General features: G+C 38.6%; 1 protein-coding gene across 13 annotated transcripts in view; it reads left to right on the forward strand.

The window, feature by feature from the left end:
• LOC105482354 (EBF transcription factor 1) overlaps window positions 1-25,883 on the forward strand; it is a 411,036-nt gene that overhangs the window by 302,905 nt on the left and 82,248 nt on the right. For 7 of the 13 annotated variants that reach the window (XM_024792977.2, XM_011742391.3, XM_024792979.2 and 4 more), the window contains exon 9: window positions 6,005-6,135. In XM_024792977.2, the coding sequence (XP_024648745.1) occupies window positions 6,005-6,135 (131 nt within the window). Of the gene's footprint in view, window positions 1-6,001; window positions 6,136-25,883 lie in introns of all 13 variants that reach the window. The other 6 variants (XM_024792976.2, XM_011742390.3, XM_024792978.2 and 3 more) reach the window with 1 other exon arrangement.

The following is a 25,883-nucleotide window of genomic DNA, read 5'->3' on the forward strand; positions in this document are numbered from 1 at the left end:
AATAGAGAGTTCTGGTTAACAGAATTCTGGAAAAGGACAGTATGCATGTTTTCATACGCCATATGTAATGGGAATGGAAAAGAACCTTATATCACCCTGAGATTTAGATTTAGATTAGAACATTTCTAAATTTGCACGTTTTATCAACGGATAGAGTGTTGTTTCTCCAGTGTATTCAGATACAGGAATGGAGAAAGAAGCCAAATAATATATCTCGAATTAGTCTTTCATAATGTCGCATTGATTGTCACAAAAGCCTCATTTTGGGGATAAGATATGATAAATGCTGAACCTGGGTCATCTATATGGCTACCCCAAACAAGTGAGGTATTGATCACAGCACAGAGAGATTTCAGAAGGAAAAATAAGAGCAGCCCTAGGGCCCTGCTGATAGCTGCACACACCACTAATTCACCTCAATGGGCAGGCACCTCTGAGCTCAATTAACCCTTATTCCCAAGGCCACCCATAAACCCCGAGGTAAACATGGCTCTCCTGGCCCTTGCTTTCTATCAATGAAATAGATCATTTCTATTGGAGGCTAAAGTGCGATTCCAGCTTATAAATTCACCTTGCTAATAAAGAGACTGATGCTCCCAGTGCGAGTGTGCAGGCACTTGAATCATGTAACACTTATTCTGTAAATCAGGAAATTTTAAACTACCGAGGGCATCTGTGATTTCTTCTGCCTTCTGTGGCTATTCGAAGGAAATATAAATGCTCAGGAGATAGAGCAGGTGATAGCAAATGTCCCCCGGTGCAATTGTCTGCACGTAGCATGTTGTTAAATACGTACTGGAGCTGAACGATTTCTTTCTTTCTTTCTTTCTTTATTCTTCCCTCTCTTTTCCTTCTCTCCACAACGATTGTTCAAGAAGCAAATTGGAAATCTGGTAATTAGGCCCTGACTCATGGTGTAGTATTAGAGTCCTGAGCCAAAGTTCAACACCCTGAAATGAAATTTAAACCAATTAATCTGTTAGATTTTTATCGCTTGTCCGTGTTTTCTCAGCAATTCCCCCAGCACGTGGCCTTTGATCAACTCTCATACAAACGCTAAAATGTGTGCCTGCTGCTAGCAAGATGGGAATGACATTAACATGGTACTCATAAAACAATCAGAGCAGAGAAGCCCTCAAACAGGCAGGGCATAGTAATATTTAATAAAAGCACACACATAATCTTCAGAATTAGCATTTTGTGCCTTGCAGTACCTTTGGGAGAAGAGCTTTTATTTGTGGAGTGATCATTATTATAACAAAGAAGAGCTACCTAATAATTTCCACTTTAACTCTGCAATGTGCCATGAGCATTTCAGAGCCATTATGCTAAACTGTGGTAGGGTAATCATGTTATTGTCATAGTTTGAAGGAAGGAAAATCTCCTCTACTTTCGTGGCTGGTGAGGGGTGGGGGAAGGGATTTAAAAAAAGAGGCAAACCCCACCCCCAACCCTAAACTTTTATTTTTAATGAGTTTTAAAGCCAGAAATTGGCTCACTGGCCTTGCGGATACTTAAGATTGTGAAAATTCACTGGGGAGGAAGAAAGAATCTTGTATTAATTAAATCAAAAATGTGCTGGTAAAAGTGGTTTTCTATTCAAATATCGCCCCCACATTCCATAATATTTTCTTGGAGATAGAGTTGTATTGATTATCACATCCCTGTGCTGAATTGAACTCTTTCATAAATCTTTTCACAGTCAAATTCCACTGAATCCATCCACTGTGACTATTAAAAGTGATTTTCCCCTGTCTTCTTTCTGTTTCTCTCCGGGTATCCCAAATGTAAGAAACAAGTCCTTGGCTGCTTTGGATGTTGTCTGAGTTTTCTCAGAGAAAACATATCCAAAATGAGGAGAGAAGAGGAGGCTCAGGGTCAGCACAGCTGTTTTGTTTGTTTGTTTTATTTTGCTTTTTTAAAATGTAATTTTGCTCTAAAAAGTACAACTGTTCTCTCTCATAGAATCAAATGTTTTGCTGCTACTTAATTTTTTTCTTATTACATAGTACCTTAATTTGTACACATTGAAAACATTTAAATCCTACAGATATATAGGGAATACATGTTAATAGTCCTCCTTTTCTGTCAACCGCAGTCTAGTCCTTTTTATAAGGACCGTCTGGGGAAAGTTATGCATATCCTTCCTTCCAGGCCTTTGTCCATCATACTTGTTCACATATAACTGCATGCATACACATACTAGTGCATACACAGGTTCATATATATTATTTAAAAATAAACTTAATTATACTGTTCATTAGTTTGCAAATTGTTTTTTTTCACTTTCTAGCCTATTTTGAAATCTTTCCATATCAGTTTATAGAATTGTTTTGTGGATTTTAATGACACTCCTAGTATTCTATAGTATGAATATACTATAATTTCTTTAACCACTCCCCTATTGGGAGCACCTAGACATCTGAATTTTTTGCTGTCAATACTGCAGTGAACATTTGGGTACCTATAGTTTTAGCCACAATTGCAAGTATTTCCAGGTCTGCTTCTAGCCTGGCAGGTGTGTCATGAGTAGGGTTACAATGTAAAATAGCAGCCCGTGAGTTAAAGCCAGCCCACAAACATTTTGTTTGGCCTACACGTTAAAAAAATACTGAATTCATTTCCAACATTTAAAGATTGAAAAATTTGATATGAAAATGTGGCTTCCTGGCTTCTTTGGAAAGATCACTAGAAACCCAGACGATGCTAGGCCTACATTTTTATGGGGCCACCAAAGGCTGAAGCTGAGCAGTGCTGCCACCTTTCCCTGGGGCATGTGCAATTCACCAGCACTTCCCATTGCATTATAGATGTTGAGAGTCAATGGCCATTCATCTCATGCTTGTTCTGACAGCCTGAGCTGCTGCATTCATTTGTATGTCTTGCCTTGGTCTACATGAGTCTGTGAATTCTTAACAATAGCTCTTGGGCCTGATTCTCTTTTCCTGGTCACAGTGTTTTCTACATTGCATTATTGACATTTTGGGGTTCTTCATTTATGGGGACTATCCCATGCATTCATGCATCATTGGATACTTAGCATTCTTTTATTTATTTATTTAATTTTTTTAAGAGACAGAGTCTCGCTCTGTCCCCCAGGCTAGAGTACAGTGGTGTAATCATAGCTCACTGCAGCCTTGAATTCCTGGGCTCAAGTAATCCTTCTGCCTTAGCCTCCCCAGTAGCTAGGATGACAGGCTTGCACCTGGCTAGTTTTTAAAAATCCTTTCATAGATACAGTCTTACTGTGTTGCCTGGGCCAGTCTTGAACTCTTGGTCACAAGAGATCCTCTCACCTTGGCCTCCCAAAGTGCTGGGTTTATAGGTGTGAGCCACTACACTTGGTTTGACCTCCGGTTACTAAATGTACTAGTTTCCCCTCCTCATCCTCTCTCTCTGGGATAGCTCATGATTCCTTTACATGTTTTTTCAAATTCACTAGTGGGGAGGTGCCACAGAGCTTCCCCTCAAGACTAAACAAATGTATAGGAGTAGTTTTGGAACCCTTAGAGGTCTAAACGTAGAAAGGTCTGAATGACTTACCTGCTCTAAGAATAGCATATAGTCTCGAAGCAGGGATGGTGGACAGTGCTGAGTGTAGAGGTAGGATGGACTGAGGGGTGTGTCATTCTTCCTGGGGTACTTCTTCCCTCAAGGCTTTATTTCTCTAAAACTGAGAAGACGGTGTCAAATATTGTTTCCTCACCTGGTTATCTCTGGAAGCTTGATGCTCTTTCTTGCCTCTGAGGCATTGACATATAGCTTTGCTTCTGGAAAATTGCTCACAGTATTTGAAAACATTGCAACTTTCCTTGGGAAGTGTTTGAAAGCACATACACACACATGCATGTACACCCATGTGACTTCTGTATCCTACGTATAACAAGTGGAAAAAAGAGGGAAGGGGTCAAGTTCAAAACTAGCAGGTCTTGGTCATGCTATTTTAAGGCCTTTCCTGTAGGAGGGTTTCTCAAAGATGCAGAAACACCCCCTTCCACCTCCGTTTGTGCAATGATGAGAAAGCCTGCAGGAGACCATATTTAGCTAAAGAAATATGCATGTGTGATTAAAAAAAACCCAGAAATTCCAAAGCTAAAACTGATAATAAACACTAAGACCATTTTGCAATCTGTGTGGGTAATCTCAGGGTCAGTAATTAATGACCCCATTGGATTCCATACTTTGACTCAGGCAGGACTCTCAAGACCAATTCAGTTAAACCAATATCCTCTTCTTCTCAGAAGTACTAGGGATATTGTAACACCTTTTGTACTCCATTCCAGCAACTAAATAGATTGAGTTATAAATTAAGAATTGATGTTTGGAGACATTAACAAAATGTTTCCAAACTGCATATATTTTTAGAACTTTAGTAGTTAAATATAGTTTATTTCTCTTGTAACTTGCTTCAAATCATACATCATATTCTATCACTAGTTTGGGAGTACTTAATTATGGATTTAAACTTTTTTTACTTTTAAAGGTCACTTTTGTTTAAGAAAAAGCCCTATGCTTGTGGAACACTGATCACAACCTCTATGTATGTTAAAAAATCAGACAAGAAATGTCAAGTCAAGTCACGAATCATTTACATCTTCTTGATTAATTATTTTGTTTTTGGGAGAAAGTAGAGGAGAGAAAAGTCATCTGAACTGCCCAGTTTTAGTTGTAAATGCATTGCTGTGAGTTCAGCCAACATGAAATGTTTAGTTTGGATATTTCCAAATTTCTCTGTGCAAATTTTTAAGATTAATTTGAATCAAAATCAAACCCATTCTATTTGTTTGTGTGGTGGCACGTGAGCAATGGTCCCACCGGGCTGGACTTAATATTTTCTTTCCTTCTTGCAAAAGTTAAAGCGTGACATTTTGCCAAATTTGACAAAGTCCAAATATTTTTTTGCCAGTTTTTTTCCCGTTAAAATTAACTAGTGCTCTCATTGGCTTCAATGCTCGGAAAGTCAGTCTTGGATACTTAATAAATATTTTATTAAAGATGAAGGTCCTATTTTCTCTCCTTGAACAGTATCTCCCTTACTTTAGGATTTTGCTTTCTTGTTGTTCATAAAAATAATCATGAGAACAGGAGCATGACATTGTAGAGTTAAAAGTCCTCAGTGGCACGAAGGTGCTCTCTGAGAGATTTTAAAAACCATCCAACAATGACATTTATGCCCAGCAATTCTGTTGAAAGTATGCCATGCTCATTAAACAAACCACCTCCAGTCCATTTGGAATCACAGTATTTGCAAATTATTTCCCATCTCCAAGGGCCATTTATAATGGAAAGAAAAGAGATATGAAATTTTGAAAAAGTCAGTTCTAGGGTTTTATGCCTGGGAAAGAGAGCAAAGCAAAGGTCATGGAAAACTCTGCGGTTGAGCCCTGACTCAGCTATTTGGTTACATAATTCACCCCGAGTGACCTGCATTCTTCGCATCTGTAAAATGGGATCTATGACATTTATTTGAAAAAAAAATCTTAATGATTTTTAATGAGACGTGTTGCAATGTTAGTGTTTCAGACAGAAGGCGTGGAGCAAGAATCATTTCCTGCTCCAGGCTCCGCTCTTTCTTAGCTTCCTATTGGATGGTAATGTTTATCTAAAAAAATGTAAGTTTTCTTTTCAGGAGGTATATTTAACTATGAAGCAATTCTGTAAGGTTTCCAATATATTCCAGAAAGTCACCCATTTTTAATAAAAAAGAATCCTTAGCAATTCACAAATTAAAATTTGCTTTGTGTTTTAATAAAGTTTCAGGTTTGATAAAGATTTGGGTAAAATATATGTATCTGAATAGAAACAATGAAAAGAATGCTTTTAAAAACTGAAGTTGCACCCTGAAGTTTCAGGTCCTAATGTGGCTAGGAAATGCTGAGATCTTGAGGGACTTTCTGTTAGTGAAAAGATAAAAGATTTTTTTTTCCTTTTTCTCAAGTCTTCATCATTAAAGTTTGGTTCTAACAGCAGACTCCTTCTCTTTTTCATGTGTGTTGAAAAGCAGCTACTCCCTGTATCAAAGCCATCAGCCCGAGTGAAGGATGGACGACGGGAGGCGCGACTGTGATCATCATAGGGGACAATTTCTTTGATGGGTTACAGGTCATATTCGGTACCATGCTGGTCTGGAGTGAGGTAGGTGTTGTCTGAACATTAATATCTAATAGCTTGATCTACTTGAAGATACTGTCTATGCTTGAATTTCTAATAGAATGTGTAGACTTTAGTGGTGCCTCTCTGGGTGGGCCAGCTTCAGTCTACAGAATTTGGGGAAACTGGAAGAGATGGTTTGGGTTTACCAGGAGGCAACAGTTACTACTGGAATGACTTCCATTCTTTGGCCCATAAGCAATGGGAGAGCTTCTGTTTAGAAATTTGTCTTCTTGGGCTTGCCATGGTGTGGAGGTCCTATTGTATGCTGGGAATTGAAGAGGAGATGCAAAGTCACAAGATGTATAGAAAAAGCCTATTCACACTTTAGCAAGGGTGTAATCTGTGGCTATTTTGTAGAAAGAGTACTGTAGCCTGATCTTCGAGGAACATCATTCAATGGCAGCATAATCCAGGTGAAGGTGGTTCTTGACTTATTCAATGACTATTCACCAGAGAGAGTGATTTGCTGGGAGAACCTAGAACCACCAAGGGTTTTTTCTAGCTCTAGGAATTTACAACTCTCAAGCATCTCTGTGTGTGACTGCAACCCCTTAAAAATGACTAAGTTCTAATTGTGCAGTGCTGTCCAAGCACTGTGATTGTTCTTTTAACCTACCAGTTGACTTGTCTGGCAACCATCAGCATCAGCTCAAGATTACAAAACATGTGCATCCTGTTATATAGATGCCATGGCAAATCTGCCATTGTGTTCTCAGTTCTGAGCGCCAGTTTCTTAGCCAGCATGCTCCAAGCACCCTCTTTCACTTCACCAAAGTTTAGAATAAAAACAATGTTAGGGCTACAATGTACCATAGGGTTCATTCATCCCATTTGCTTTGTAAGCATATAGTCATCCTAACTTACTGAGACTTACCATATACTAGGCAATGTGCTAAACCTTGAGATAGATCATCGCACCCTTCTTTCTACACTACGAGTAGATACTCTTAGCATATTTCTTTTCTTGATAAGGATACTGAGACTTCGAGACATATTTGTCTCATAGCCAGAGAGCAGCTGCCCAAAGCCTATAGAATGTAACTGATTTGTATATGGCCACACAAAGATTTCCATTTCTAGCTCTGCTCCCATGACACTGGTTTAACCCATCTAGATATTTTCTTTGTGTTGTTTTCTTTCTAGAGGGGCCATACAGATGAGCAGAAAGTTAAGACTGTGATAGTTGGGTGGGTTTGTCTTTCTAGAACAGAGACTGTTCTTCCTTGTAAGCCTTCTGTGTATACTGCTTACTGCCTGTAACCCACTCAGACAAACCCCTTGTTAGCTCGTGCTGCTGCTGCCTTGGTATTTTCTATGCAGCAAACAAGGGGTATGCATTTGGTCATAGAATCAAAGTTCTCATAAAGCCGAATCAGAGATGAACTTCCCAGCCTACCCAACTAATTGTTAGGCAAGTTGGAATATTCCAGGTATGAAAGGTGGACTAAGTTCCCCTTGCCCCCTGTACTCCATTTTTTGTTGAAACTGTTGGGTTGTAAATTAGAAGCATCAAATTCATGGCAAGTTTTGCTGCCAGCCTGGTGTCTTCATCCTGCTGGAGAGAGTAGTCTCACGAGGACACCCTGTCCCAGGTCTTGTGGGCTGTGTCTTCCACCTTTTCCATCTTTCTTTCTGTTTCTTATCTCGGAAGTTGGGAGATGGGAAGAGTAAATATTATACGGACTCCTTGCTTCATGTCATTGCAGTCAAAGCGGAGCTCAAAATTGGCATTAAATATTACTGAACCTGTGAGAAGAAGGTGGTTTGGTCTGAAGCTTCCTGTAAAACCTTGTGCCTTCTTAATCCAAGTGTACTTCGTTGAATATGGAATAAGAACACATCAGGAAATCATTCATTTGCGCTTCTGCCTTGCACTTAATCAAGGTCCCTCTGTTTTTTCTCACTTTCCTACTTTCTTGACCTGTTTTGAGAACAGCAAAGGGAGGTTAGCATGTAACTTGGATTTATCCAAATTGCTTTAAAGGATCTGTTTCTATATAACAAAATTGACGAAAGTCATGGGAAGGAAAAACCATTAATGCAACACCTTTGTCCTCCTCCCTCCTCTGTCCCTCCAGCGCCACTGCCTTGTGTGTGCCAGGAGCCCCTCTTCACTCTGTCCCAGGAGTCAGGGGGGTCCAGCCAGGAGCTGAGGGTGGAGGATGCATGCTCCTTCATTGTCTGGCCCCTGCTTTCAGACTTCTCTTGGTTGTAGCTATGTCATAAAACAACTATGACCCTGTCCTGGTGCAAACTGTTTCCCAAAATATTTGTGCAGATATTCTTTTAAAACAAGTAAATGCAACTGTATTAGCAGTTGGGTACCTGGATGTGGACTTTAAATTGGGCTGTTATCATGACTGTTCTATGTTCAGAATAATGAGCCTTGTGGAAGTGAACCTTTTTTTGTAATATTCTAAACTACTTCTATATTTAGGTTTTCATACAGACTACTTGGCACACACAATTTTCTCTGCCTTTTCATTCAGGGAGAGAATTTGATACTGCCCCAAATCAAGAAATCCATTGTATAATGTGAGAATTGAGAAATAGCTCATACTTGCTAAGGGTTCATCATGTGTAGGCACTTTATGGGTATTGCTTTAAGCCTCACAATAGCCTTGTATTCAATACTCCTGTTATTCTAATTTTGCATATGAGTAAATGAGTTTCAGAGAGGTTAAAAAGCTTGCCCAAGGTTACACAGCCAGATAGGACTAGAGATTGGATTTGAACTATACCGTATTGTTTTTACGAAGGAAGGAAAAGTCCTAGTTAATAAGAGAGCATACGCAATCTTGAGAGAGGGAAGAATGACAGAAAGAGGAAAGAAAGAAAAAAAAAAAAAGGAGAGGTTTCATAAGCCAGGTGGTATAGTAGTAGAAAGTAGTAATAGTAATTGTAGTAGTGATGATGGTTGTTTTCAATCGAATAAAATTACATGAGTGCCTTTTATTTTTGTAGAAGCAGAAAAATATTAACCAAGTTTGAGGCCATTTGTCAAGGCCTGCATTGTATAGAATCAGAATTTGATCAGAGGACATCTAAGAAAAAGCTATAGAAAATGCAGAGTGTGACTAACATTAGCTAACATTCATTCACTGAGCACTTAGTTCCTGCCAGGCAATATGATAAATGTTTGGTAGCACCCCTGTGGGATTCTTACCATTGTGTATGATGTTGTTCTCGTTTGATCATTCCTCTCATGATGAGGAAATTGAAGCTTGGGGAAGTTAAATAAGTGGTTCAGTTATCAAGTGGTAGAGAGATGGGACTTGAACCCAAACAGTCCAACCCCAGGGCTTACCTTCTTAATCTTCCATAATTTAGCCTATACCACCATTTTTATCCTAGGGTGTTATCCGATCAGGGTGATAGGCTCACATTGCCATGATGTCTTGTGCTGGGGGTGCCTTAACAGTTGCTGTTACCTTCCAAGGTCAGGTAGAATTGGCATGTACAGACTCAGAGAGGTAAGAGGGCTTCCCTTCATCTTCCAGTTGTATATGTTTGTGATTGGTGCCACTGGATTCTAGGTAGAATTTATCTTTATGAAGTAAAGGATACATGCCTGTGCTAGGGCAAGACAATTAACCTGTTTAGCCTCATCTTTAGAGCTGGATCCCTGTCCATCCAAAGTCTTTGCCCCAGACCACATGATCTTGAGGTTTATGCCATCTCTAAGATCCAGGCCTTCTAATTTTAAGTAGACTTTTATCACTTCTGCATTTCCTTGCTGTATAGCCCAACACACCCAGGAAGCAGGCCGCCAGGCTAGGACAAGTAGATAACATTTTAGATTAGCAGCTAATGCCATTATTTAGAGTCTTTTTTTAGCTAAAGAATTTTTTAAAGAGCCAGAGAAAATCAGGCTGGCTTAATTTAGTCCAATTTGTGCTCTTCCCCTAACAACCCAGTCTTCTGCAAATGAGTAGTTCAGTTTAACTCATGGATCGCCCCCTGAGGGGTGGAAAGAAGAAAGGGGCACTTCATTGCTCCAGAACTCAGTTCTGCCTTCTGCGAGCCCCCAAGTTCACATGGCTTTCTTGTGAATTTGATTTGCCCCCTTCCTCTTTCTTTATTGTTTCTTGCCCTTTCTCCTCTCCCTCTTTTTAGAAAGTAAATTATTTTACTATTATTCTTGTGCTCCTTGCCCTGTCCTACTCTAAAAGTCTTTTTAAAAATTGTTTTAGTGTTTTATATACAAATCTAGGAAAACTAGCAGGGTCGATGTGTGATAATGTTTAATGTGGGTTGAGATTTTTTTCTTGACCAGAGCCGCGCTTGATTGTTTTGCCTTTCTACCAACAAGTGATTTGGAGCAGGGAGGGGCTCCTGCTTCTGGTTTGTAGAACTAATTGTTATTTTAATATCTCCTCTGAATTCCTCCAATTTCTAAACAGTGAGCACTGGTTGGCTTGCCTGCTGGGTGTCTAGCACTGGGATAGGTACCATGGGTAATTAAACTCGGGCTTTGTGGGATCTGGTGTTTTATTTGGAAAGATGACTTGCTTCCATGAAGCAAATTAGAGAGTTACATAATATATTTATATAATCTAGTATTAAATTGGTAGTTTACAATTCCAGGCAAAGTTCTAGAAGGCAGAGAGTGGTGTAGTCAGAAGTAGATTGTTTGAATGACCAATCAAGTTCCTCTTAAGTATGGATGCAGCTCTGTGCTAGGTACGTTAGGCTCTCATAACCCTTTTATTTTATCACAGAATTTATACAACTTAAAGTATTTAAGCTGTCAATTAAAAAAAAAAGTACAATGGTGGGTTTAGTGGGGAGTAGAGAATAATATTCCAGGCAAGTGTTGAGACTGCATGGGTTAGCAGTGGATAAGCAACCAGTTGAGAGACTTGGGTATTGATGGTCCTTCCATTGCCCAATCAGAGGATCTAGATTTAGTCATTGTTGGTCGCTGGACCTCAGTTTCTCATCTGAAAATGAAGGGCTTAGAGTATACCTCTTTGAAATCAGTGCTACAATTCTAGTGATTCCTTTTTTTTTTTTTTTTTTTTTTTTTTTGAGACGGAATCTTGCTCTGTTGCTCAGGCTGGAGTGCAGTGGCATGGTCTCAGCTCACTGCAACCTCCACCTTCCAGGTTCAAGCAATTCTCCTGCCTCAGCCTCCCATGTAGCTGGGACTACAGGCGCGTGCCACCACACCCAGCTAATTTTTGTATTTTTAGTAGAGACGGGATTTCACCGTGTTGGCCAGGCTGGTCTCAAACTCCTGACATCGTGATCCGCCTGCCTCGGCCTCCCGAAGTGCTAGGATTACAGGCATGAGCCACCGCACCCAGCCTAGTGATTCCTTTTAACTAGAGTTTATTCCCCTGAGAATCCCCCCACAGTCAGAAGGGGACAGTGGTGGCATGTGGAAACTGCTCCTTTTCTTCCACTATTGTTCTTTTCTTTCAGAGCACACTTACAATACACAGATGTGATGTTTATTTGCAAAAGGATTCTTTGAACTTCATCAAAACAATTTAATTGCCCATGAAACTGGATCTCCCTATTGATATGTCTTTAGTCAATATTTTTACTCTCTATGCTTCAGATTTTGGTATCTGATATAAATCAGAGACCTATGCCACAATGTTGGCCAAATTCATCTTCTAGATAGTGCTATGGAAGACTAGTTCTTCAGGATATTAATAGATACCCCTTAGGAGATGAGAGAGGGAGATTTTTCCTGGTAAGTTTGGGGAACGTTGAGTCAAACAAATTCTACTGATCTTTCTTCTAGGGCTTTGCACAATGTTTGAGGTACTAGTATGCACTGCAAATACTTAGATGCAGTATTCAGCATGTCCCAAACTTTTGTGAAGGCAGAACTCTTTTTTTTTTCCCCCCCCCAAGGATCACCTTACAGGGAGATATATTGGTGATGGCTGAAGTGCATTTTGATTTCATGTTAATGGAGCCAAGTCATGAAATTCAATCACAAAGTGGTTGGACTGGGATAGATGTGAGAAAACCATCTGAAATATTTGCAGAGTATCATTCAGATTAGACCAGGAATGTTTAGAGCCATTATTCTTTAAAGCTGCAAGGCTTTGAACAAAATTTCCCTCATATTTTGCATCTGGTTTTAGTCAGTACACACTTGGCATTAGATGCTATATGATTTTGCAGGGCAGCTATATTTAAAGATTGCCAGTACCACTTAGTTCAGATGGGAGAAACCAAAGTTTCCTCGTGTATGAAGCAATTAGTCTCACACAGGTTCTCCTCATTGTCTTTGTCCAGATGCATGCTTTCTTCAGCTACATTCCCAGACATAGGGAATGAAGTCAAAAGAAACCTCTGGGGGAGACCTGTGGGTGAATATAGTTGGGTAAATGGTGGTTTAGGGGCTGAGAAGCAATTTTGCCACTTAAGTCAAAAAATTGGAAAACCAAGTGGTAAATGCAGTCCTTGATTTATTTCTTTCATCCTATCTATCTCTACTTTCCGTTCTCCTTTGTACACATAGCTCAGAGGAATGATTGTCAATAAACAAGAGGATTGGCTTCTCTGTGATATTCAATAGTGGATGACTAAGATGCATACATGTATTCCGCCGGAAGTTTCCCAGGCCTTTTTGCCCGGCCTTGACTCTTACTGAACCGCATGTAGAGTCACCACATTTTAAGGGCCTTGAGAAACCTTTTTTCAGTCAAGTACAGCTTTCTTATTTTGTGAGGAAAAAGAAACTTCACAGTGGTAGGGTGACTTGTCCTGGGAGCATATTATCTACTTAATGCTGGGCTCAGAGCCCAGTTCTCTTGACATCCAACTTCACCCCCATCCAGCTTTTGGTTGTACCAGATTTTCTCATGAAATTTCCATGGGCTTTTAACATACTCCCAGAAATTTACCAAACCTTCCTAAATTTTATACATGATTTCCCTCGCACTCTAAAGACATATATACTAGCTTGTATGTGAGATACAGCTCCACTAAAATAAAAAAGAAAATTAAGATGGAGAAAGACATTATGTCACATATTACCTCTTTCAAAATGTCATGATAGAAATATAATACGATGTAAATAGTTGTGTCCATTTATTTTACATATATTGAGGCTTCCATGTGTAAATTTAATTCAAAGTTGATTAAATGCGTGGATTTAAAATGACTCATAGTTACCTATTTTTTTCTAAATGTTTCATGTCTTATATTTAACCTGTGTTTATTGACCGTCTATTATATAGAAGGTGCTTTATGCAAAATTATAAACTTTATTTGTTAAAAAATTTAAAAGCAGTCTGGATTAGTTGCATTAAACTTTGAATATGACTTTGAAGAACAACTTTCAAGCCCAAGTAATTTTATGAGAAATCATTTCTAAATGAGCCAGCATATTAAAAAAAAAAAAGATAAAAATGGTCTAATGGCCTTTTTAATATAGTTACATAGTTACAGCCATGCTCACTTTATTCCTAAGATGCCTTAGTCTACATTTTTATTTTTGATGACTGAGGCACTTGAAATCTATTTTCTATGTTGATAATTATGAAATAGTTAAAAAGGACTTTAAGATGACATTTTCAGCTATTTACAGTGTGCTCAGGAGGTACATGTATCTGTAACTTGAAAATAGGAACCACAGAAGTGTGATGAATTTCTAATTTTCATATGAATCAATGACAGAATTCACACCTGGCTGCAGTCATGTGACTTTTATGAAGAAAATGAATATTTATGGATATCTAGATAGTGCTGTATTCCTTTCCTGCTGATTGTTAATCTCTGGGATGGCTCCCTGATACCCTGAACTAAATAAAGCCTTCTACCTTATACAACTTTTATTGGCTTTCTCTTTACTAAAGCCACAACTTCTTAGTCTGGGATTCAAGCACACCACCTTGACTCCAATCTTTCTTTTCAACATCCTCACCCACCATTCATCTTAATTTATGTTCTAACCCATTGACTTGTTAGCTGCTCCTTGTACCTGCAGTAACTTTTCTCCCTGTCTTGCTGATGCCATTCTCCCCCCGGGATCCTTTTCCCTCCTTTCTGTGCCCATATCCCTCTGCCCTTTAAGATCCTATGAAATACCACCTTTTTCTCTGAAATCTTCCCATATGACTCAGGTATAGAATATTTTCTCTTCTGTCTAAATTCTTATGTTGTCTTATTTCTACCATACTATGTTCCTTATACATCTCCATCTTTAATTATCGTATTTAAGGGCATACCCTCTTCCTTGAAGACAGGATCCAGGATAAATTCAGCTTAATTTTCTGTGATGCCCAGCACAGAGCTTTGCACGTCTGAGGCATTAGTGAAAATCTGTTGAATGACATTACTTCCTCATTCATTCATTCATTCATTCATTCAAAGAAATGCTCCCTAATAGCAACTGTTGTAGTTGATGATGCTTGAAAGTGTCACTACTAGACAGATTGTGGTCCAGGTTTTGCTAATGCTTGTATGGGTAGGTAGTTTATATATAGATGTAATTGTTGTGTAATAAGTATGCACATAAGTGTCTTAATGTAAAACTATTGGTGATGGTGAACATTGAGTAGTAATAGAAGTAACACATGTTGACTGATTGATACAAGTGATGCCTTTTCCTACACTGGTTACAGGAATTGTGTCAATTAATCCTTGTAATAAACTATCAGATAACAACTCCCATCCTACTTCTTCCCCTATCCTACTCTCTCCCCCATCCTACTCTCTCCCCCTTTCCCCAATAAGGAAACTGAAGGTCACAGAGGTTGAGTGAATTTCCAAAGGTCCCACAGCTGATTATTGGCAAAGCTTGGATTTGAATCAAAGTCCACCTGACTCCATAGCCATCTCTTAACTCTCTAATATGAATGTCATAAAACTCATTTATCCAGAGATGTGTTATAATAACCTCAACTCTCCAAAATTCAGCATGAAACCAGAAGCAAGCCAAAAAAGTAAATAAAATAAAAAGCTTTGGGTTAATGAGAACAATACTTCTTCACAAACTATGTTATCTGTTTTCCTAGGTCACAGCAAATTAGAAGGCCCAGACTAGAGGCAGATCATGTATGGAGGTGGGCTACTGGATACAGGCTCAGTGACAGCTGATGGCCTGATGTCTAGGGAAGAAATGGAAAGCCTAAAAAGCACACACAGAATTGTATTACTGTGCAGTTCATTAATGATGGTGGCCCCGAGTAATAAAAAAAAAAAAAAAGCTGGCAATATATTTAGTATATTCTGTTTAAAACAGCAAGATGTGTATAATGTAACCTTGAAAGACTTTCAGCAGAAGCAGTTGTACAGCCACATTATTAAAAGGGGTTTGGCTTCAGTTTTTCTGTAGTGCCTACTTTTTTTTTTTTAATACTTTAAGTTCTAGGGTACATGTGTACAACGTGCAGGTTTGTTACATATGTATACATGTGCCATGTTGGTGTGCTGCACCCATTAACTCATCATTTACATTAGGTATATCTCCTAATGTATATCTCCTAATGTAGTGCTTACTTTTATCACATCTCTGAGTTCCAGAATGAACATGTTAAGTGAGGAATTACTGGTTGTATGGGCTAGTATCAGTGTATTACCATACGTAGATAGGACCAACACCACAAAAAATGTTAGAATGAGTCTCTGTATCTTAAAACTTTGACATCTTTTGTTTGTTTGTTTGTTTTTAAGCTTGGAGAGACTCTACAAGTCTTTCAGTGAAAGGTGAATTTATTCCCTGACTACTTTATCTATCAATCTTTTGGCTTTTATATTTTTCTTTACTAATTCCATAGGCAAAGATTCTGCCTTGTGAATTGCCAATGTTGATAACAGGCATTCATCCCCTTCCATAAATGCATTCTGATTTCCTTTTCCTTTTATTTTAATTTGCAAACAAACAAGCAGGAAACATAGGACACTGAGCCAGGCCTGTGTAGGGAATGATGTTCCTTCTTGACTGAATTTAGAAAAACAAGCCTTGAGAAAGAGCTCATTGTGCAGCCTCAAACCACAGGGGCTGGCGTTGCTGGTGTCTGATGCTCTCCTTCTGGAATACCCTGGGTCTCAGGAACTCACCCTTGCTTTTCCAGCTCCCAGATGGTCAGGCTGGGATCCAGTCTTTAATGGGGCCCAACTGGCACAATATCTACATCCTGGGAAGAGAGATGGAGAAAGTTTATTTAAAAAATAAATTACAAAATAAATAAATAAATAACCCACAAAACCAGAGGTAGTGGAAGCATAATGTATTTGCTTCAGTCTTTTTTCTCCCAAATCTGTTATTTTGAAAGATGATCTTGTTGCCATTTTGTTTTGTACAATTAACTGCATTGATTTCGGGACCTGGTTAGATTCCTGGTCAGAAGAACTGGGCAGTATATTTCTTTGAATGCTTAATGAGGATACCAGGAAGTTTGTGGTGGCAAAGTAAAAAGTTTTTTCGTTGTTGTCGTTTGGGAATTTTTTAGTAAAAAGAATTCTGAATGGAGTGGTGTTATTTTCTTTTTGTAGATTCATAAGAAACTTTAGTGACTCTTTATCTTAATTATTAATGGTGGGTAATGGCATCACAATATTTATCCATTCAATGTTCAACAAGTATTTATTGAGTGCCTACTAGTTCCAGGGCCTTGATAAACACCAGGAACATAACAAAAACAAAGAAGGCCAAGATCATACCCTTATGGGGCTGATATTCTACTTAGGGGGACACACAGACAATGAATAGGAAAGCACATCTACATCTCTCTACTATCCATCTGAGTCTATGTCGATACCTATGTTGAGAGAAATTTCAGTGTTAAGTAACATGACTGACTATTCAAATGCTAGATTTTAAGTCCCCCATTTAACTCAATTCCTGAAACTTTAATTTCAAAAGTCTCCTTTGACATTCATACATGAAGTTTATCTTTAAGGATTCATGTGACTCAGCATATTTTGGTAAACATTGGTTTAAAGTTCTTTTCTTGAAAGGACAAAAGGAAACCAGAATGTTTGTGAAACAGTAAATGCCTCCTCTGGCTTTTTCTCACGTTCCCTGAGAAATCATACACTGCTTTTGAGACAGGCAATTCTTGGGAATGAAAGAATCTGTGTTATGAAACCCAGAGAACTCTGATTAGGGAACAAACCAAAACACACCAAGGAACTCAGAAGAAGAGCTGGCATCCTCTGATTTATGTGGTAGCCACTTCAGGGAAATAGAGAGATAATATGGAGGTTCAGTCAGCACAGTCGCCAAAAATATATACTTTTCATATTTCAGCTTCCTTTACGAACTCCAAATAATATATTTTAAATGTCGTGTCTAACTCCAAAAAGATCCATGTTTCAGAGTGGTGGAGGGAAAACAAGTTTGCCTGTTTGGTCCCTAACACTTTGGTATCTCTTTAAAAATCCATAGTTTGATTTGGTTTTAGAGCTTTAATTATGCTTTTATATTACAGTTTTCTTATTTAAGTGTCTGCTTCATGTCTATCACTCAGTACCCCCTGCCTATCTCAAAAGAGATGGCTGTTATTATCCTAACTGAGGAGGAGGGAGAATGCTGTGAGAATTATTAATACATAAATTCAAAAATTAATCTGGAAAGTGCTTTAGGGTCCCCAGAGAAGCTCTACCCAAACATAAAGCATATGTAATATTATTATCAGCACCTCCACAGAGCAGACAGGAGCTGGTGCAGTATAAGATTAGTAAACTGAGGCACAGAGGGTGTCAATGAGTGAATGGGCTATCATGCCTTAGAACGCAGACCCTTAGATGGGTAACATCTAAAAACCACCTTGCCAGTGCCCACTTTAGGCTTTTTCTAGCCACAGATGTTTACTATTTTTCCAGAGAAGAAACCTTTCCTTCCCTTTATCCCTTCTCTTCGTGTCTTTGCTTGTTTTGGACTTTTTTTTTTTTTTTTAACTTTTAAGTGTTGAAGGTGATTACGGTTAAAATATTAGGTCCTAAACCTAGTAATGAGAAATCGCTGGTGTGTTTTCTAGTAACCCCAGTTATTTTTTGGCTTTGTGGCTTGGAACGTCAAATTGCATTTATTTTACCTACTCCTATTGGTTGGAAAACATGGATAAAGGCTTCTCTTGGAATTGCTTTTTTTGTTTTCCTGGGGAATCATTCTCAGCTTGCCTTTCACCAGTGAGGAAAGCTGTTTTGAGTGGCCACTATGTTCCCAGGATGTTTCAAGGTGTGGGAAAAGCTGAGGATACAATCCATGCTTTCAAAGGCAGAGGTCAGATGCAAAGTACATGTACCAGGAATTATGGAAAAACAAGAAACAGTCATATGGAGAGACAGTCATTGTTGTATAATGATGGTCAATTGGCTGACTGGCCACTTCCAGTTGATTCCTTAATCATATTTCTTAACTTTCCTGAAACTTACTTTCCTCCTCTATGAACCCGCTAATAATCATACCTACCCCTTAATACTACAGAATGCAAATCACTAAAAGGGTTTAATATAGTGCTTGACACATGAGAAAAAGATAACAAAAGGTCATTATTGTTGAAGTCATTATCAATGTCATTACCATCGTCAATTTAGTGAGAACTAGAACAACACAAATAATAAAAGCTGCTGGCTCTCAGAGGGGAAAGTAGTCCCCAAGAGTTGCTCTTTCCTCCTGGAATTCTACAACATGTTTCCACTCATGTTTTTGGTTTTTTTTTTTTTTGAGAAGCAGTCTCGCTCTGTCACCCAGGCTGGGGTGCAGTGGCGCGATCTCGGCTCACTGCAAGCTCCACCTCCCGGGTTCACGCCGTTCTCGTGCCTCAGCCTCCCGAGTAGCTGGGACTACAGGCGCCCGCCACCGCGCCCGGCTAATTTTTGTATTTTTAGTAAAGACAGAGTTTCACCATGTTAGCCAAGGTGGTCTCGATCTCCCGACCTCATGATCCGCCCGTCTTGGCCTCCCAAAGTGCTGGGATTGCAGGCGTGAGCCACCGCGCCTGGCTCCACTCATGTTTTTAAACACTAGGTACTCTCATTTACCTACCATGTGGACCGTACTTTTGATAAGCTGGGAAGTTGTCTAAAAGCCATGTAGAAGATTGTCCTCTTCCCTGCCCCTCTTCTGGGCTTCCAGACTTTGTGTAGGCTGCCTCTTTGGAGTTCAACATGCACAGCTGCATGATCTACCATGCATTCTCTCTCTTGGTGTCAGCTCTTCTGTCAAGGAGAGGTCCCATTCAAACACCTTCATGTCTGGCTCTATCTCTGTTATGGCCACAGCAGCTTTACTTTGTACCCAGAGGCCACAGTGGGCATATCTTGCCTGGCTAACCCCCCACAGGGTTCTTCAGGTCCTGCGGTCTGAGTCTGGAGCAGGGAAAATGCTCACACAGGCAGCTTAGAGGGAGCAGAAGTGTTGCTGCTGGCGGTCCCTGGCATGCTGACAGCCTCACCTGGAGCCCTGTAGAGATTATGTGTGTTTCATCTCAATGCCACATGGAAAAATTATTTCTTCTGAATATAGTATTAATGCGTTTTTATTGTTGAGCGATTGGAGAATTCAGAGAGACATACAGAAGAAAGTAAAATTACCCATACCTCTACCATCTAGAGGTAACGTTTAACATTTTGATGTTTTTCTTTTCTTCTATGCAAATACATATCTAATTTTTTTTTTTTTTTTTTTTTTTGAGACGGAGTCTTGCTCAGTCGCCAGGCTGGAGTGCAGTGGTGCGATCTCAGCTCACTGCAAGCTCCACATCCTGGGTTCACGCCATTCTCCTGCCTCAGCCTCCCAAGTAGCTGGGACTACAGGCACCCGCCACTATGCCTGGCTATTTTTTTGCATTTTTAGTAGAGACGGGGTTTCACCATGTTAGCCAGGATGGTCTCGATCTCCTGATCTCGTCGGCCGATCCGCCCGCCTCTGCCTTCCAAAGTGCTGGGATTACAGGTGTGAGCCACCGCGCCTGGCCTCTAATTCTTATATAATCACGTGTAATACATATAGTCCCAAACTTATTACACTTTTTAAATAACATTTTTCTCATAATAAAAATAATGGCTTTATATGTACAAATAGGTTTATTCCGTAAGTATTTACATGATCTGGTGCAAGTTTGGGGAATTTACACACACAGAAATACATACACATAGCAGGAAGAGGCAGACAGAGAAGACAAATCACATCAAATGTTATCAGTCCAGAAATAAACACTCTTACCATTTAGCAAAGATCTTTTGTGGCATACTTTTTAAGTATTAATTTTTAAACCTTTTTTTTTTTTTTTCATTTCATCTTATTTCTCACTGGAGTTACAGACATTTAGACATCTTTTTCTTTTTTACCACTTATATACAAGCAGTGGTCTCATGCTCATATTTAGACCTGAGTGCTGAGCCAGTCAGATAACTAATATTAAAAGCAACTTAGGTAGAAAATGAGAGTTGAGTACTATCAGGTTAAGAACAGTAGACTCCCCTGGACTCATGGATAATGATTACGATACCCAGTGGAGTCAATGATTTAGTAGAATTCTGGCCCAATTTATGTAAATATTCCAGAAATATTTTGAAAATATTCTGTATGTAAGTCATTAACTACTTAATTTGTTTATTTTTATTTTTATTTTTTTCTGAGACAGTCTTGCTCTGTTGCCCACGCTGGACAGCAGTGGTGCAATCACGACTCACTGCAACCTTGACTTCCTGGGCTCAAGCAATTCTCCCACTTCAGCCTCCCAAGTAGATGGGACTAGAGGCACGTGCCGCCATGCTTGGTTAATTTAAAAATATTTTTTTTTAGAGGCTTTGTTTCTCAGGCTGGTCTCAAATTCTTGGGCTCAAGTGATCCTCCTGCTTCAGCCTCCCAAAGTGTTGAGATTACAGATGTGAGCCATCACATCAGGCCAAGTTAACTACTTTAGAGGTTACAAATGTGAATTAGACTGTGTTCCTGATCTCAGGAAATATCTTATGAGAGATATTGTGCCATAAATACTGTATAGGACAGTATTTATGGCACAAAGCAAAATAGGCTGCTAAGCATTATAGTATCAATATCATAATAGTATAAATTCCTCAAAAATGCAGGCAACTTTGACCCTTAGGATCAGGTAAAACTTACTGGAAGAGGGAGCATATGACTGGGGTCTTTAAGAATAAGTAGAATGTCAGTAGAAGAATGTTTAGGAAAGAATGGCATGAAGAAAGCAAAACTGTTGGGCAAGGGAATGGTGTTTTCATGTATCCACATGCCCTTTACTCCAGAATGTGGTAAAGCAAAGTGGGAAGTGTGCCTAGGAAGGAAAATTGGCCATCAAGCCTTGGTGAACCCTTAATATTATCCTGTCAAGGAGTTTGAACTATGTAGTAGGCAAAGGGGGCAGATGAGAGTTTGGTTTGAGGCAGGGCATAATATGATGAGATTGTATTTGAAGAAAATAATTATGATGGAAAAAGTAGAGGTAGAGGGAGACCATTTAGAAGGCAATTTTTCCTACTATGTAATAGTGTAAGAAAGAGTGACAGACTGAACAGGAGAAAGACAAGAAGCACAGAAAAGCCACTGGGGCCCAGTTAGGGGCAGAATCAATATGACTTAAGAAAAATAAAGGAAGAAAAAGAAATAATGATAACCTCAAGTTTTCTGTTTTGAGTAATTCAAAGGCTAACATTCCTTTAACTGAGACAGGAGACACAAAAACAAGAAATATTTATTCAGAGGTAGTAAGATGATAAATTTGGCTTGGGTCATGTTGAGATTGAGATGGCAAGAAGACTTATTTGGAGGAGATTCTGTTACTCTGTTGCTAATAAAAGTTTGATGCTTGGCCAAAGAGATCAAGTCTACAGGTGTAGATTTGGAAATCAGTTTAGCTGAGGTGGTTGAGCTAATGAGTGAAATCAAGAAGTGCTAGGCAAATAGAAGGGAAGAAAGGACAAAACTTGTGAAATTTCTACAATTAACAAGTTGACAGGAAAGTGGAGCAAATGAAGAAAATCAAAATAACCAGGAATCAATGAATAAGAGAAGATCTCTGGAAAACACTTCTTTACAGGTATAAGAGACTGGTTTTCATCCTAGTGTTTCAAATAATTTTAGTTAACTTGCCTGACCATCAACTTTTCTCATCTGAAATACATAAACCACAAACATGAGTTTTAAAAATTAGTGAACATGAAAGTGCTTTGGTAAACCATCAGACGCTTTGCAAGTCTTACGTCTTATGATTATTGTCACATAAGAAAATGGAGAGTCCCAAAAAGGGAAAGAGTGTAGTGTCAGATGCTACAGAGTTTCAGAAGAATATTTATTTCTAGCCCAAATTGTTTGGCTTATAATTTAAGGAAATTACGTCAAAGAATGAAATCTGTTCTCTAATCACTTAGAACAGTATTTACCAAAGTAATGGGCATGGGACCTTGGTAGCACAGGAGACAATTTTAGATTTGACACAGACATGAAATAGAACTGAATCACACTGTGAGAAAGTTAGTCTCCTTTTGGTTTCTCTTTTAATCACTCCTTTTGTTTCTCTTTTAATTTTTGTTTTATTCCATAATTCTGATTTTTATTAAAGGGATAAAGTCTCAGGGCAAAGAAGTCTTTAACATTTAACACTAGCTAATCACCCTTTTCAGTAAATTTCTTCAGGTTGTCAATAATATCTAGCTAGAATTTATATCATATGAACTTCAAGGTTACTAGCTACAATACCTTCTTATTTTGCAGTTGATACCAGTTTTCCAATTATGGTAGTGACATAAAGTTTTCTTTTAAAATAAGATTTTTAAATAAAAAGATAATAACTTTTTAAAATATTAAGTATGTGATTGTATAGGTGGTATGTAGATATGACAAAACTAAGAAAGTGATAGTCCAATGATAAAAGTTCGAAAAACTTAGACTAGCCCTCCCTCCTTCTGTTGCTTTGAGTGGCTGCCTTGGGTTCAACCAGGCTGGAATAATGTGTGAAACGTTATTTTGTGATTCGTGGGTCCTGAGTTCTACACCCTAGATCTAGACCCTGTCCTTCCTCTAGGATGTTGGGTCAATTTTCAGAGCCACTAGACATTTCTAGATTTTTGTGTCCTTAGCTGTCAAATAAGAAGATTAGCTTTAAACTATCACTAACATTCCTTCCAGCAATAAATTCTACAGTTCTTTGAGTGATTAGTAAATAAGCCAGTGCTTTCAAATTGATCAAAGTTAGCTAAAATGTTTTTCCTCCATAAGCATCAATATCATGTGTCAGTGCTAGAGATTCTTCCCAGACTAATACGCACAGCTAGGAAAACATCAACAAATTTATTCTCTAATTATGATTCAGATTCTACCTCATCTGTGAAGGATTGTTGTTTAGAAGGAATTTCTGCTTTAGTTAGGGCAATTAATTAAAATTGAAAATGAAATTGTAAATGAAAATTTGTTTGCATTTCCTGAGCCTAATGCTTTATGCTAAAGCCTCACTCTCAGTCTGTAGTTTCATTGCAGTCATATCTAATCAATTTATAAAGCCCATGAATTTTGTTCCTCGGTATAGCAACTCATACATATTAAGTCCCTATACTTAAAAAGAATCTTCATCCATCTATTTACTAATATCTTTCCATCTTTTAAAATTTATTTCCCCTGAGAACAAGGAGTGCAGGTGAAGTGTTAACTGGCTGAAAGTTCTTATCAGTATTATTGTGAGTTAATGGCACTCTATATCCCAAGTACACGTTAAAATTAGAAGCATACCTTCTATTTGAAATATAACAACATGGATCATCCTTTACCAAAAGCATGGCAAAGAACCAGGCAATAAATGAAAAATGGAGACAGCATGGGTACAGAAAACACACACACAGTCCTTGGATCAGAAAAAAACTGAGTTTGTTACTACCTTTAAAAAGTTTCCATATGAACAATTTTTTCTCTATGATTACAAAGGAAGTGTTTGTCCCGTGACTTTTTTGAACTGCATCAGTGTTACCTTTTGCTGTAACTTGCTGTGACAAGGGTAAAGTTGCTTATGCAAGCAACTTAATTTTAAGATTCTGTTTTCTCACCTGAAAAAAAAAGGATAAAAATACAGTCATTGTTCTGACCCATTATTGTTTGTATGTAAAATATCCAGCAATGTGGTAGATACCACCTGGGTACTCAACAAGTGTTAGTTCCCAACATTGCAGTAACAGTGTCTCAAAAATTAACATGCTCTTGATTTGGGGAAGATCATCTTTCACTGCCCTTCAGAGCCTCTTTCTTATCTTATTCTCTCTATGTTATTAAACTCGATTTCCTGATCTCCATGCTTACAGATTACACGAGCAAATTAGAAGGTGCTAAGAACAACAGGAAAAAAAAAAAAGACAAAGAAGCAGAATAAAAGAGAAATAATTTCAAAATCTTAGAAACCTGGAGCCATTTAGTACAGGGATAAATAGCTCTTCATGCCTCAACAGTCATTCAGAGCTTTTTTATATTACAGCAAGATAGAATATAGGGTATTCTAAATGATGATCTTGATTTACCAAGGGTAAGTTAAATTATACACACTTATTTTAAAAAGCATACAATGCATTTTGGAAGAATTAACAATATGAATAGAACTTTTTAAAGAATTTTAACTTTTATTTTAGATTTAGGGGGTACAAGCGCAGGTTTGTAATGTGGGCATATTGATGTTGAGGTTTGGGATACGAATGACCCTGTCATCCAGGTAGTGAGCAATGTACAGATAGTTTTTCAATCTTTGTTCCTTTCCTTCCTTCCCCACTCTAGGAGTCCCCAGTGTCTGTAGTTGCCATGTTTATGTCCATGAGTACCTCCCACTTAGCTCCTACTTATAAGTGAGAACATGCAGTATTTGGTTTTCTGTTCCTGTATAGAACAAAATTTTAAGAAACCTTTTTGTGTGTTTTGCTGGGTAAAACCTTAGCCTTTGAAAACACTAAGCCATGGAGATGAACTCAGTCTTCAGGGGTTCCACACAAGCATGGCCTTACTGAAATATCTTTTGTGCATCTTCAGCAAAAAAGCCAAGGCTCCATGTATTCTATGGAAGAGGATAAGGCATTTGTAATTGCTAAGTTAAAATGGTTTTATGCAGCTATGACTTTTTCTTTGTTTCAGAAAGCAACATTTGATATAAATTACTTGTGGGCTTTAGCAGTAACAACTTTCTCAAATTATTTTCCCTAGGACTTGGTGTTACAACGGTTTATCCAGTTGGGGGACCCATGGGCTGTATCCAGCCTCTCATGGTGTTATCTGTGATTCTCTGGGAAAAAACACTTGAACTGGGCCTGGTTTGCACATTGAAATAAGGAGCCCTTTCTAAGTTATTCCCATGAGAGAACAGCACAAGCATGTTAGTTTAAACTCATGTATACCGTATAAATTATCCACTGTATGCAGTGGACTCAATACCGCAAATATTGAGCTAACTGCATCTGAAAGGAGTCAAAGAGGACACTTGCAGAATCCCATAGAAAGAGAACATGTAGAATCCAGCACCATCAGAGGTCAACCAGTCAAATACCAGGGCTGGATTTTTCAAAGAACCAGATAATGCCAGTTTTATGGCCATTAATAACATTTTAGTTATGTAAACAAAGATAAGAGTAATAAAAAATAAATTCTGCTTCATAGTGTAATCTGATTGCCAGCAGAGTTCAGAAATGAACTTTCTCATTGTGCACGTGGCGTTGCATAATGGACCAGTGATCATTCCGCAGCCTCCTCAGCCTTCCCTTTCCCTTTCCCTTTTATGGAGAGTCCTTAGTTCTGCCAGATCCATAAGCTATTCCAGGGAGGCAGATTC

Source organism: Macaca nemestrina, chromosome 6 (assembly GCF_043159975.1).
Source record: "Macaca nemestrina isolate mMacNem1 chromosome 6, mMacNem.hap1, whole genome shotgun sequence".
Lineage (NCBI taxonomy): Eukaryota > Metazoa > Chordata > Mammalia > Primates > Cercopithecidae > Macaca > Macaca nemestrina.